General features: G+C 39.2%; 1 protein-coding gene across 5 annotated transcripts in view; it reads right to left on the bottom strand.

Moving 5' to 3' along the window:
- Positions 1 to 2,401: 2,401 nt before the first annotated feature.
- Positions 2,402 to 14,629, bottom strand: part of GNAS (GNAS complex locus) — a 134,168-nt gene continuing 121,940 nt past the window's right edge. For all 5 annotated transcript variants that reach the window (XM_062504777.1, XM_062504778.1, XM_062504779.1 and 2 more), the window contains 7 exons: positions 11,543 to 11,597; positions 11,112 to 11,185; positions 10,610 to 10,668; positions 8,892 to 9,012; positions 7,772 to 7,902; positions 7,181 to 7,248; positions 2,402 to 6,286 (listed from right to left, as the gene is read on the bottom strand). In XM_062504777.1, coding sequence (XP_062360761.1) covers positions 6,140 to 6,286; positions 7,181 to 7,248; positions 7,772 to 7,902; positions 8,892 to 9,012; positions 10,610 to 10,668; positions 11,112 to 11,185; positions 11,543 to 11,597 — 655 coding nt within the window. In that variant the 3' untranslated portion in view covers positions 2,402 to 6,139. The remainder of the gene's footprint in view (positions 6,287 to 7,180; positions 7,249 to 7,771; positions 7,903 to 8,891; positions 9,013 to 10,609; positions 10,669 to 11,111; positions 11,186 to 11,542; positions 11,598 to 14,629) is intronic.

The raw sequence follows: 14,629 nt of genomic DNA on the forward strand, positions 1-14,629 counted from the left end.
TTTCCATAAATACTTTGAGCTCTTCCACAATATTTATATCACCCCTAATTTGTCTTTTTGTGGAAGGTCTTCCAATCCTGCCAACAGCAAACTGAAAATGTAGCAAAAAGAGAACTGGAATGTGCCTCCCTGATGTGGCAATTCCTAACCCTGATACAGCTGCTCCTTCCTCTGCCAGCACTCTGGCATTTCAGTTGCAAGAATGACACAGTTCCAAAATCACATCAAATACCAGAAAACTACAGATAGAAACACTGCACTTCACTATTAATAATTCACATAAAATTCACAGCCTTAAACAATAGTTTGCATGACAAAAACAACAGAACTGAGAGAATTCCCAACATTATTGCCTCTGTCCTAGGCCTGTCTTTCTTCAAACTTGAGTAGTAGTATAATAAAAAGAATAAATTAGCCAACTCATTCAATAAAATGACTGGGTAAATTAAAGTGAAGAGATAAATTCACATTTTAATTTTGAATTTGCTTACAATTGTCTGTTGGTACCCCAGCATTAGAAAGCATATTATACAAAATCCCTAATGTCAGCATCTTCTCCCTCAAAAATTTATCCTTCTCCCTATCTGGGACAATGTTTAAAGGTTTTATTTTGTTCTGTCATTCAGTAATTTTGAGTCAGACTTCTTCAGTGAAGAAAAAATTAGGAAAATCTGTAAGTTTTGCTTTTTTGGTGGATTTTTAAATTATCTATTACATATTTGGTCAGTTATCCATGTTACAGAGGTATCAATGCTGTTGTTACCCTGGGGAATTCCCTGTTTTCCACAGAACCAGGCTAAATTTATAGGACACAGAAGTCAGAAAAAACCCCTCCATTTTATTATTTTTATGTTTAATGCAGTGAGAGATCTTATTTGCCTCCCCACCTCCTTCCATGTTGCTTTTCCAGGTCAGATTTGTGCTTTATACTGCACCCATTTTGCTCAGCTCAGTACACTGAAAGTAACCAGGGTAAAAAGCCGTGTGAGCTTCTAATGAGAATCAGGGATCAAAACAAGTAATTACGAAGGCAATACTTACGGCTCAAAGTTTAGCAGTGTGCACTACAGTAAAACTCTGAAGCAGTTTTACCTACCCTGACACATGCACTAACAGGACTGAAGCCAATTGGGTATGACCAGGATTAAAATAGGCTCACTCTTGGAATTCTTGTCAGTCACCAGAGGGATTTTTCAGTGTCAGGCTTTCATCAGCAGAGCTTCAGAAATCCCCATTTGGCGCTTATTTTATTTACAAAGATGCTTCATAGAACAGGAAGATTTTTTTCCCCAACAGATGAATTTTCAGAGATACCAAGCTGAGGAAGAAGGGCCCAGTTTGGTTTTGGACTGCAAATAGATGTTTGCTTGTAAATATTTTTACTGTTATACAAACTCAACATGCATTTTAGAGATGAGGACCTGCTCCTGTGTGAGATTTCCACTGATATAATAATCTATGGCCCTGATCCTGCTTATTAAATTTAGTAGGAATTTTATCATCTGCTTCCATAGAAGAGGTCTTAGGAGTGCCAGCATTATTAGGAATACACACAGCACATTAGGTACAGCTAGGGAAAGAAGAGAACTTACTCTCTTCCACAATTAGTTACATCATTTTATAACTTAGAACAACTTTATCACTTTTAAGACATTTGTATAGCACCAATCACCAAGAGCATTGTCACTAAGGCACTGGACTGGTACTCAGCTGTCACAGGCTCTGCCTCCAGGTCAGGGTCAATCTCCTGTGTTTATGTCTTTTGTTTTTACTGGCACATAATTTTTGACATTGGAAAATAAATAATACAAAACATCCTCCATCATTTACAGGAACAACACATCACAACAAATTACAAGGTGCTCAAGTTCTGAAGCCACATGAACATTAATATTTCTGTGCATAGATTTACTGGCAGAAGGAAATTACCCTGCAGGTATCAATTCCATGCAGCACAGTGGAGCAGTATTAGCTTCCCTTCCTCTGGAATTAGGACATACCCTCAATTAAATCCTGCCCTGATGCCACGAATCAAAACAGCTTTTAGAGAAATGAAGAAAAACCCTCAGGACTCCTGCCTATGACAGCTGATCCAGGATGCCTTCCTAGGCTTTTGCATCAAAGTCTGCTCCTATCAACTTGCAGAGCTCCAGTTCCAGCCTCTGAGAGCAGGTTTTGATGCTTTCAGAGGCAGCTGAATCCTTTTTTAGTCTGTAGTGGATTTATCTCTCCATATGATTAAAAAGAAAAATATCTTTAGGAGTTATCCTTACTCTGTGGCACCACTCTGAATGTGTGCTTTGATGCACAAATTACTAAAAGTTCTTGGGTTGAAATAAGTTACTGCAAATGCACAGTAGCTGATTTTGAAACCACAACATCTCTACCATTTATTATTATTTTTACAAAATACCCAAAGTGATCAGACCATATTGTAGGTTACTGGCTTGCCGAAGGTTCTTTAAAAATCAAAACCATTTCTGAGTTACAGAAGTGCCAAAAACAATCTTGAACCAGGTTTGTTGTTTTTTTTTTTGTTGTTGTTGTTGTTTTCTTTTTAAACCAACCCCCATCCAAGAAAACAGTTGTATAACTTAAAACAGAAACAAGAGTTTATGTTGGAAACTGTTGAAAAACCAACCCACCAAATCACGCTTGAGCAGAAGCCCTGTATGGCAAAGATTCAGCTTAGGGCAGTTTAGTGCCAAGGTAAGACCCTCCATAGGTTTACAATGGAAATACTGACACAACCTCAACTACAGTGATGCAAATGTGCCCTAAAAACACTGTATTTGCTTTTATTAATAAAAGTGGTAGTGTTTACATTTGCAGGTATCTTACACTTCAGCATCACGATGAATACTGAGTAGAATGAGTTAAGTTCTGGCTGTAAGGTCAGAAGTTTCCAAACAGATGAATGAGACAGAAGTGACAGTCCTCAGTCATGAAAACAAGAAGTTCAAATAAATAAATAAAACAAAACTAAGAAATATGGGTAAGCATTAGGTTGGAATGGTTCAATTAACTGTAAATTATGGCCACTAAATTAGAGACAGAAGAAAACACAGTTACTTATTAAATAGCAAGCATTAAAGCTTTATGGTTTTGTATTTAAAAAAAAAAAAAAAAGGAAAAAGAAAGCTGTTAAAAATAAGACTTGCATTTACCAGGCCACCAAACTGCATGGACTAATAAAGAGACTAACAAAGGCAATACTGAGACATTAAGACACACACACGCTCTGTACTTGTGCAACTCAACCATATTCAAAACAATTGCCTTTTTCCTCACATAGGAAAAAAAAAAAAGCATCCCCTAAACATATCTGTTCATATACAGCTTTAGGTTTCTCAAACTGTTGCTGCCTTATATAGCTCATGTTATTATGTGTCCTCCTCATCAGAGGAAGAAGCTTATTTTGTTAATTTTTTTTTAATGGAGGTGCTTTGTTTCTCTCAGACAAGAGATTACATTCCTCACACCACTACAGGTTTTCTCCATTTATAAATTTGGTGTTCACACCAACTCCTCCTAGGCTTTAAAAGATAAGGGTTGGCACTAAAATAAAGATTTTGGCTTCTGTAACTAAATTTAAGGCTCACAATGAATTTCCTTCCCACTACATGCATCCCATTTTTACCTAGTGGAAACGCCAGCCCTTCACCTACAGGCACTGGATACATTCTGAATTGGAGGGGCCTATTTTCAGTCACGTTTTCTACAGTTCTACAAAGTTCAGGTGGCAACTGTCTAAACCTGTGAACAGGAAAGATCATTCTTGAAAGGCAAGTAACAACCGCAGCTAAACCTTTTCTAGACTATTCAGTGTCTTCTGGAAGTAATTCTGAATTGAGATGGGACAGTGACCCCCTCACATCCCTGCTCTCCAGTGAAAATGGACTGTGTGATTCATTTTAAGACTTTACCCACAAAAGCAAATGAAAAGTCACAATTCTGAACAGCTGCAGTTCTTAGTATTGAAGAGGCATCTGGTACCTGAAGCAAATCTAGCTGCACAGTTATCACCAACCACACCCTCACTTGAATTTAAACTGGATCTCTTCCCAAAAAAAGAAAGCCAACACGGTCTCTTGGGTGGAGGGAAGCTAGTGTGAAAGGCAAAGAGGCAAGAATTTTGGTGTTTGTTTTTGTTTCTTTTCCTTTTAAAGTCACTGCAGTTAAGATCCAGATCAGTTTAGGGGTGTAAATGAAGAGGGAACAGGGGTGTTTGAGTAATATAGGCTAACACTGTTCTAGATGTGTTATTACAGCTGTAATTTCTGACTGTACAAATTGTACACGTAGGTTTAGACACATGAAAAAGTAACACACTCACAGAGACATAAAACACCTAGGTATAAAATATAAAGCAGTGTAGTAGTTACTAAAATTACATGCTCTCTTATTGCTACAGTGATTTTTGCTCTTTTTTCTTTTTACTGTACCACATGTTGTTCTAAGCATATAATTTGCATAAATTATTCAAGTTTAAGAAAAAATCCACACATCTTCACTTTTAAGCTACTTATATAGTTAATATAAAACAAAAAAGGTTCTAAAGTATCTCTTTATTAAAAGAGAAATAAAAATGTCATTTGAAACTGGAATTCAGTGGCCAAATCCAAGGGCAGTGCACACCTTGTCATTCTGGTAGTCGTTGCCCACGCAGCACAAGCCGAGGTTGGTGGGTATTTGGCCCAGTCTAGAGATGGTCACCAGACCTGCATGATGCCCTAAGTGTCTGTTATTGTTCTGGTTTTGTTTTTGTTTTTTTTTCTTTTTTTTTGGTTTTTTTTGTTTTTTTTTTTTTGTCTTTAGCAAAAAAAGGACTATGAATGACCAAAGACTAACATTTATAATTTGTAGCAAAATTTGGTTTTATGTAGAAACAAGCCATGTTTTGCATTTGGATAGAGATTTAAATGAATTAAAGCTAAAAATTAAAAAGCACGATGCTGCAACATCTGGTCACTTGTTGAAGACCTCACTTTTAAAGTGGTTAAGTTTGCACAATTTGTACTTTTTTTTTCTTTTTTTTCTGTTTTTTTTTTTTTTACTAAACAGTATTTTTCCTTCTTTTATAAACCAGAAAAACTAAACTACAGATAAATTTTCCCTACCTTGAGCTAATGCTGCAGATAGGGTTGACAAAGCTGTACAGCGCAATCAAACATACTTACATCTTAGCTCATTGTACAGGTACAGCCATAATCAAGGCACAAAGATCTTCTACAAGTTATTTTCAATAAAGTTGTACAAAATAATACATTTTACAGTCTGTACAAGAATAATAATCCAGCAGTAAAATAAAAAATGAGGGAAGGGAAGAAGAAAAAGAAGGGAAAGACTGTGAGGACTACAGTCTAGATAATGATTTTTAGAGCAGACGGGATCATCAGTGGACAAACTGAAAACAGTGTGTGGTTTACTCTTTCTGCAATCACAGGCCATACGCAGTTCAATTCATAAATGTCCATGGCTGTCTTTAGACCACCAAGACTGGTTTTAAAAATACCCTTCTGAAAGGTAGCAGTTGGTTTTTGCACTGTCTAGGTCTGCTGGAGAATTGTCAGTATTTCCGCCCAAAGCCACATTACAGTCAGAGAACCAAACTCAAGGGTCAGTCTTCAAACTTGGTCTGTGACTTGGCACCTTCGTTACTCGGATGCAGTGAGTGATACAAAGTGGAGATCACGGGTTATAGGATTATGCCCACAGCAGTGCTAAATTACCTACAGTTTTCTCACCCCCAATTTTTTGTTTCAACGTTTTAATTTTTTCATCCCCAATTCTTTCAGGTGTTCCACATTCAGGACTTTTAATTAATTAGGTTTTATTTCATTTTTTGTTTGTTTGTTTTGGTTTGGGTTTTTTTCCTCTCTTTTTTGTTAATAACAGTGTTAGGGAATCCTCATGGAAATGGCCTTTTAAGTGTTAGGGGCCATCTCAAACTGTCCGAGGGGTACAGAAGCAAGCTTAGAAGTGCTGCTATTGTCCAGCAAGGAGTAAAAGTTGAGGGGTGCAAATCAATGGGAGATTCAAACAGTTCTCTTCCACCCTATGTGGGCAAGGGTGTTTTTTTTTTCTTTTTTTTTAATAAGGAATAAGGAGTCCAAAACACAGAAAAAAGTGCTCTCCATCACAACAACTCGTATTGGCGAAGGTGCATGCGCTGAATAATGTCCCGACAGTCATTGAAAACCCTCCGGATGTTCTCTGTGTCCACGGCACACGTGAAGTGAGGGTAGCAGTAGTGCCTTCCATCTCCACTTGCTGTGCTGATTCTCTGTGCAAAGCAAGAGAGAGACACTGGGTTAAAACACCAAACCCACGGGGGGATCCCCAGCCCGTCCCCAAAGCTCGGCTGAACGAAGGTGAGGTGTGCATCGTGAGCTGCGTCTTCAACAAGTGCAACTGAGTGGCAAAATGCCCTCAAAGTTTGCACTCTCTCACCTGAAACACGAAATTCAAAATGATCAGAATTACATGGTGAGGTGGTCACTGCAAGCTGGGGAACTGCAGAGAGGAATGAGAACTCGGGAAAATGCCATTATTTATATGCAGCTTTGGTGGATTTAGCAACACAACTCCTAGTCCATTTGGCCATGAAAAGAGTAGGATTTTGCCTCCCTGTACAAAGCTTTTATCCCTGCTTACACTTACAGGAAGCCTCTCTCAACTTTCTGTTTTGCTCCATTTTAAAATGAGTCCACAATTTGATTGCCAGGCTCTCCATTACAAGTAATTGTAACAATATTATAAAAAAAAAAAAAAGGTCTACGTCCATTATAGCTTCAGCTGACCAGTAATGGGAAAGATAATACAAAAAGAACATTAATATCTGACAAATGAGGCATCTTCTGATTAGTCTCTATCTTTAGAAATAATGCATGCAATAAAAATCTGGCCCCATTAATAACAGCAGGACTTCACTCATCATTCTATTTGGGGTTTCTTAATTCTCACAAATTCTTACACTATTTAATTATGTACAAACAAATATCAAAAAAAGCAGCTAAGAAACAGCAGTAAAGCTCGTAAATATAACAGTGGTTGATGCAATGTGGATGTTAAATATAAACAACACAAGAAGTGACAGCTTTACAATAGCAGAAGATGAGCAGGAGTTTGGGTTTGAGAAGAATCATGTAACAAATAGCCAAAGAAAGGAAATACTTACAAGAAACTCGTCTCTAATAAAATACTTGGCCCTTGTAACTCTGGGATCCTCACCAGGCTCTGGTGTTGCTGATTAATAATAAAATAAGTATCTTATTAAAACAGGTGTTTTCTGGTAAGAGCACCGAAAAATCTCAATTTGTTCTGTTTTCTGCTCACATATGACAGAAATACACTTGGCAAAACTGACTATGAGACAAGACAAACCATAACATTATTTAAACCAGCAGGATTTCAGGGGAACAAGGGAATATTACAATGGCCACAGTACCAGGCATATGGCAGGTAAGAGAAATGACCACAGGCAGGATTTGGGGGGGAGTCCCAAGGACACATTTGTGACACAATGTCAGACTGTGATCTACACCAAAGCAGAAGGATTTTGTCATGATGAAATTATTAGTATAATAAACATTTAAGAGGCAGGAATCTCTCATTATTAATACCTTAAATCAACATTAAAATTTGACTAAAAGACATTGATGATTACATCTACTTCAGAGTTTTCAAGTCTTAGCTGGAACTACCAAAGCCATCACAAATGTAATTAACAAGGAAATGATAAATTGCAAACAAAGCTTCAAAATCTTACCATCATCTGGTGTAGTGTAGCGAGCAAATTCTGGAAAGTAGTCTTCAATTTTAGATTTCCCTGCCAAAACTTTCTCTGCTAGCAAATCTTGTTTATTCAGGAAAAGGATTACTGAAATGGTCCGTAGCCACCTGTGGAAAATGGAAACCAAACACTGTGAGGAGACAGAGCCTAGATCATACAGAAACTTGAAATAAAGTAAGTCACACAAAATGTCTGGAGACAAGATCATATGACACACTGGAACGATTTGGAAAGGTTGCTTTTATACCTGAATCCCAAGGGTGTAATTTCAGGTGTGCACACCCTGAGGCTGTTTGGGTGCTCCCCATTTTGTGCTGTTAATCCAAACCCATCCCAGGGGAGCACTTCCACCTCCCAGAGCACTGCTGCATCACTACTTTAATTACTTCAGCCTCAACATGCCAATCACTAATTAGTAGCTGTGCAGAGCTCTTTTCAATAAACATTAAAGGTGGGAGGCTCTGACCAAAGAACCAGCCCAGACTGTGCTGGGAGATGTGAATAACAGAGCCTCCCATGCTGTTAACCCTGGTGGGCAGCCAAGCACCACACAGCTCCTTACTCACCTTCCTCCTCAGGGGATGGAGGAGGAGGAAAGGAAGAATGAAAGCAAAAAAATCTGGGGGTCAAGATAAAATATAAATGATGACTGTTTAATTAGTAAAGGATAAGTAGAAGCAAGGAGAAGACAAACCAAGTGATGCAAAGGCAATCACTCAGCACCCCCTGTGGGCAGGCCAATACCCAGCAAGCTGAGTAACCTCCCAAAATCCCCCTTTCCCCCTTACTGCAGAGAATGATGTTATGTGGCATGGAACACACCTCTGGCCAGTTTGGGCTGCCCACCTATGTCCCCTCCCAACACTGCAGGATTCACTGCAGGGACAGAGTGAGGAACAGAGAGGGCCTGGATGCTCTGTACACACTGCTCAGCAGCACTAGTGTGTTACCAGCATTGTTTTGGGCAAAACCTAAACCATGGCACTCTAGGAGCTGCTGTGGAGAAAACGAACTTTGTGCCAGCCAGGCCCATCCACAAGTGGTGACTGCAGTGTGAGACAGGATCAGTAATCAGTGACAAGAGCCTTTCACAGACCTGTTGTTCCAGATGCTCTTGAAGAGGTTTAGTGCTTCCTGCAGCCGATTGGTCTGATTGTCCTCTCGTATCACCATGTTGTAGCTACTGCTCGCCACCACAAATATGATAGCAGTCACATCTAAAACAAGGAATAGCCTTTAGTTAATGCCAAACTTCAGAACAAATATCCAGGAATCATGGAGTTCAGTAAGAAGCTGCAAGACTTTCAGCTCCCTGCAGAGAACAGGCTGGGATGCTGTTGCTGGCAGCTTTTTAAGTACCAGGAATCAAAAAAGAAACTGAAGAAACCATGGGAGACAGGCAAGGCAGGCCCCAGAACAGAAGCTGACAGAAAATGTAGAAAAGAAAGGAACTGAAGCAACAGAGAAAAACTGAAGAAAGCCAAGAGCAGAATTTAAAGAAGATTTAAAATATGTAAAGAAATTTGAAACAACTGTGAAGTATCAGGAAAGGACAGGGAGGTCCCTGAGGGAAAGCCTCAGGACAAACTGCACTTTTGATTTGTGTAAAGGGTAGAAATAACAACAGCAGACTGCAGTGAATTCATGGTTAATTGCTCTGGTCCCCCTGTAGTGTGTTTTACTGCTTAGAGCCCCATTTCTTCCCTGTGAGGCATTCCCAGGATCACAGGATCTGTGTCTCCAGCCCCTCACAGAGTTCCAGCCTCATCTACCTCAGGCACCAGCAGCAGAACAGATGAGTCAGACCATGAGGTAACAGGAAGAGGAAGGAGCAGAGGTAAAACCCAAACAAATCTGTTATTAATAGCACAGAAGAAAATACTGCACAGTCCCTCCACACACATACACAGTGTCCAGGTGATTCTGTGACAGGAACTGTAGCAATGAACCATGAATTTCAAGTTGCATTCTGCTTTATTTGTTCTCCAGGATCTTATTGTAGCTTTTCTACAAAAGGATAGACTTCCTTGTGTAACTTCATTGCTATTTTGTCCAAACAACAAAGAATAGAAAATATTTTCACCAAGTCTAGGTTTAAGAAAACCTGTGTGGAGAAAGGTTTCTCAACAGATACGGAGTAAAACAAAGCTGCAGTGAAGGTACCTGGCACACTTCAGGAGAGACACAGAACTGCCTAATTTCAGTCATGTGGGAATTAAACCTGACCTGAACTCATGGGGACATTGGTGTTAAGAGACTCCAGCTCTCACCAGATGTGTCCAACCAGACAGATGCTCCCTACAACCTCATTCTGCATTACTGGGTCAGTGCTGATTCAGACAGAGGCACTACAGCAGAGCCAACTGGCTGCCATTATAAACAAAAATGTGATAATCTGATTTTATGCATATAATAATTATCCTATATTTTGCATTTTGCACAGGCACATCCATATGCAAACCTGCAAGTGGAAGACAGAGCATGGCTTGGAATTTACACTCTCACAGCTGGCAAATAATGCACAAAGCCACCTCCAAAAATTCCTGACTAACTGAAGAGTTGGAAGCCAAACAAATGGACATGCTGAAGTTATCAAACTCAAATTCCTCTCCAGCTACATTCTCCTTGAAGATGCTCTATGTAGTTACAGGAGTTTACTTGTCAAGAAAATCTGAATCCTGTATGACTCTGAGATAACGCCTTATTGAGCTACATGGAAAGATGATGGATTTTACACAGTTGAGAAAATGAAGATTAGGCACTACAGTTCTGCAGAGAACTCTTTTATAAAGTCAACAGAAATTCCAATCCTACCATTAAAACACTGGATCCATTTTCGGCGTTCATCTCGTTGCCCTCCAACATCAAACATACTGAGGAAAAAAAACATAAATCCAGTCAGTCAGAATCATTTTGTGTTGAGTTTTGTTTTTTTTTTTTTTTTTGGTGTCTGCATGCAAACAAAATGGGTAAGAAACTTTAGGAAACTTCTGTGTCACAGAAGTTAAAGGGAATCTTGGGTTACAAGAACCTGAATAGGTGAACAGTCCATGAACACATGCATGCAGAGAAAATAGACTTAAAACATTTTGTTCTTTGTGATTTAAAATAAAGCAGAAATACCAAATTGTATTTAATTTTCAAGCCAGACTACTAAATTAAAAAATCATAAAATACTTCCTCCTTTATATTAAACACCAATACTTGAGAAATATAGTAGGCTCAATGAATATATGGTAGGCTCTCTTCCCAGTTTACCTTGGTCTTTATCTGTGTTGTATTAAAAAAACCATAAAAAATAAAGAATTATACTTACTGAAAATTTACTTTATCCACCTGAAACTTGGTTTCAAAAATTCCTGATGTCAAAACTCTGCATCTGAGAAGATCCTAAAGCATAAAAGGAAATGCATTAATTCAGCACAGATACTTAGTGAGTTTCCATGTATCCAGCAAAGGAAATAAACCTCTTTTTTGTAGTACCCCTGATGCTGTACTACAACACCAGGGAACAGCACTGGAGTGTTCAGTCTCACAGAAGCACGATAGAAACATTTTAAGTGATGTAACCTTGTACATCATTAATGTGCATTAACATAATCCAAAGGACAAAGGCATTTTTACTGGAATACTAAATATGTACAGCACCTGGCAATACCTGAAAGGGCAATTAGAAAATGAATGAATTACCCCCAGAGATGAAGGGGGCACATAAATTGTGTCATTTCCTCACAAAGCTCCACGTACCTGGTCAGATGGGGTGTACTCATTCTGTTTGACTACGTCAATCTTGTCTAGAAAACTGGGGAGAGGAAAGAAAAAAAAGAGAAACTGGTCACTCTGAACTCAGACAAACTTTCTGACGCTCTAGGAACTGACAGTTCCCAGGTAACCTTTGGTGCATTTTAATGCTCCCAGGCTCACAAAACGATGAAAAATCACACACTGAAATGGCTCAGTTTGGGTTTTATCCTCAGGACAAGTGTTCCCAGCAGCAGCCGCCAGAGGGCTGAGATCAATTCAATTAATCCAGCTGGGAATCTCACGCCAGCCCCTGCCACCACAAACACAGGGGGGGTTTAATTTAGGTGGTTTATCCATACGGATCCCACCATACAGCCTGCTGCTGCTCACGGTAAAGCAGCGACTCGAGCGATTCCCCACGTGTCCTTCCCCTGAAAGTCAAATGAGTGTTTTTAAACCATTTATCAATTATTTAGATAAATGAAAGCCCTAAACCAATTTCAGTACAAGTTCAGGTAAGTGAGAGGGGACACTGATTTTTCTGCCAGCTGCTGTATCAGTGTTTCAGACACTTTCTGGAGCAGCAGCAGTAGTTGGCTAAATGAGCAATAAAGAGATACATTTCTTTCAAAATCACTAGGTATTACCTATAGTGCATTTAATTTTTTTTTCCAATTAACTATAACCTCATAATTATCTTTCGCTTCAACTCAAAGAGCAAAAATCTCAAGGAATTAGTAATTCTGCTTTATTGTGGTGGCAAACCAGCAGCTCAGGATGCAGATTTTATGGTGTTTGCCCCAGTGCCACTGCCCAACACCAGGTCTGCAGCCAGGTGTCCCCTTGCTCAGCCCCTTCCACCTCAGCAGTGCCTTTACCCCTAACATTAATGATTAATCAGCCTTTAAACCAATCGCCATTGAGCTCCCTTTGAAATTCCTCTGCATGAATTGTTTTGTCTCTGAAGCAGAAATCACAAAGAAAAGGTGAGTTCTCCCTGCCTCCTTTAATGTGCACCAACAACAGCCACAGCTTCAAGGGGGGGAAAGGGAGCCTTGTCTCAGATTCACAAATCAAAAACCCAAAAAACTTCCAGTAAAGCCACCACACAACTCAGCCCCAGTTTCTGCCCCAAATGACTTCCTAAAACACCTAATGAAGAGCAGGGAAAGAGGGAAATATAATCCTGTATTTTGACAACTGCTTCAGTGCAATGCCCTTTTCACCAGGAACTACATGATCTTGCTTCGGAGACACATGAAAATTAATTCTTGTTCAGGCTGAATTGCAAAATTTTAAGCATATTAAAATGTATCTTAAGTTAACACGCTACAAAAACACGTGAGACAAAGTGCAAAGATCAATTTCCATCATGGAACGTGACATGGCCACAGGCACACAAGGCTAAAGTGGTGACAAACTGTGCTCTGCAATTTGCAAGCTGGATTTTTTTTTTCCACGTATCTTCCAAGCTCTTAAGTAAATTTTTCTTTTTCCTTATTTTTTTTTCCTAATTCAAAGGGAAGAAATAAAACTCCCTGTTCAGTACGCAGAGGATGTTAAATGCGTACATCAGCCGTGAGTTCCAAGTAGCACGAGCGTTTCCATCCCATCCTCTCCCCTCAGAGCAGTTTCAGAATCACGTGGCAATTTCACAAGTTGGAGGATGCTTGAAAAATGTTCCGAACAGAACATGTTCATCAAGATACAAAGGTGATTACTGCAATCACCCAGCCTTTCTGTATGAATTTATCCAAGCAGAACATTTTATGCTGGGTTCCACAAGAGGTGGGTTTTTGGTTTTGTTTTGGGCTTGAGGTTTTTTTTTTTTTTTAATTTTGTTTTGTTTTCTTTTTGAACACTCTGCTAATCAGCTTAATGGATTTTGGAAACTGAAAATTAGAAAATAACAACAAGATACTGCTAAAACCTGGAACTGAAAGTACAAACCTCTTACTGTTGTTTATGCAGACTATTTTTAGGCCTGTGATTTCCTTGAAAAACATCAGCCACATAGGAGCAGTAGTACTGTACTTGAGATGAATTCCAACAGCAATACTCATGCCAGGTAAAACAAGTTCAAATGGAATAAACATTTCTTCTTCCCCCCCAAACAAGCTCCAACATTCAGCAATATCTGAGACTCCCAACAATGCTCCTTGGAGAAGGAGGTCTTTCCCTGTGTGATAGTCACCAAAAACCCCTCCTGCTTCCAGGGCATTTTAGGGAAAAGGGAGCACAGCAATCCCTTCAATGAAGATTTCTCCCTGTGCCCGTGCCTCGCATGAAAGTTTGCTCCAGCAGCTTTAGAAAAGGCTAAAGGCATTAAAAAGCTGTTTGATTTTCTGCTCACATGTAAAGAAAAGGGATTGTTCTTTCGGTTGGTCAATGCAAAAATAAATGTGAGGAGAAAGGGGGAGCAGAAATTTGATCCGCTCTGATGCACCTAAAATAAGGAGAAACAGCAGGAGCATGAGAGTTCAGAAAAGACCAATACACTGTGTTCAGAGACTTCTCAGTCAATGTTAGTCAAAACCAAACAATTTATCCAGTAAATTAAACTAATAATCCAGTCAGATGAGAACAAAACCCAATTCAAAATAAACACAAATTCACCATCATTAATTTCTATTTTTAATTCTTGCTATGCTCTACCCAAAACATAAGTGAGGCCACTTGAGTACTACTTTGTGTGCTGAATTCACTGCTGTGAGAGATTGTTCTAAGCCTACTGGAGACGTGCCCACCATCTACTGTGTCAGCAGTGAACTTACAGGGAGAAATAGAAGTGACCTTGATGAAATAATTCACATAAAACTGTCAAACCACAAAACCAAATTTTATACTGTGAGCAAGGCTTGAACCAAGTTACAAAGTTAGTGTTTTTTTGTTCTGTAAAATCTTCCCAGAGATTATATGGAAAAGCTATTTTCCAGAAAGCAAATAATTCATTCAGCATTGCTGCCAATTCTCACTTTGGGCCACATTCTGGACATGACTAAATAACAGGATCAGCTACTGCTCTGCAAAATTCTGTCACGTAGTAAGAGGCTCTTTTGACTGTGTTATAAAACATGGATACTGCTCTGA

The sequence above is a fragment of the Cinclus cinclus genome, chromosome 18 (genome assembly GCF_963662255.1).
Source record: "Cinclus cinclus chromosome 18, bCinCin1.1, whole genome shotgun sequence".
In the NCBI taxonomy this organism is placed as follows: Eukaryota; Metazoa; Chordata; class Aves; order Passeriformes; family Cinclidae; genus Cinclus; species Cinclus cinclus.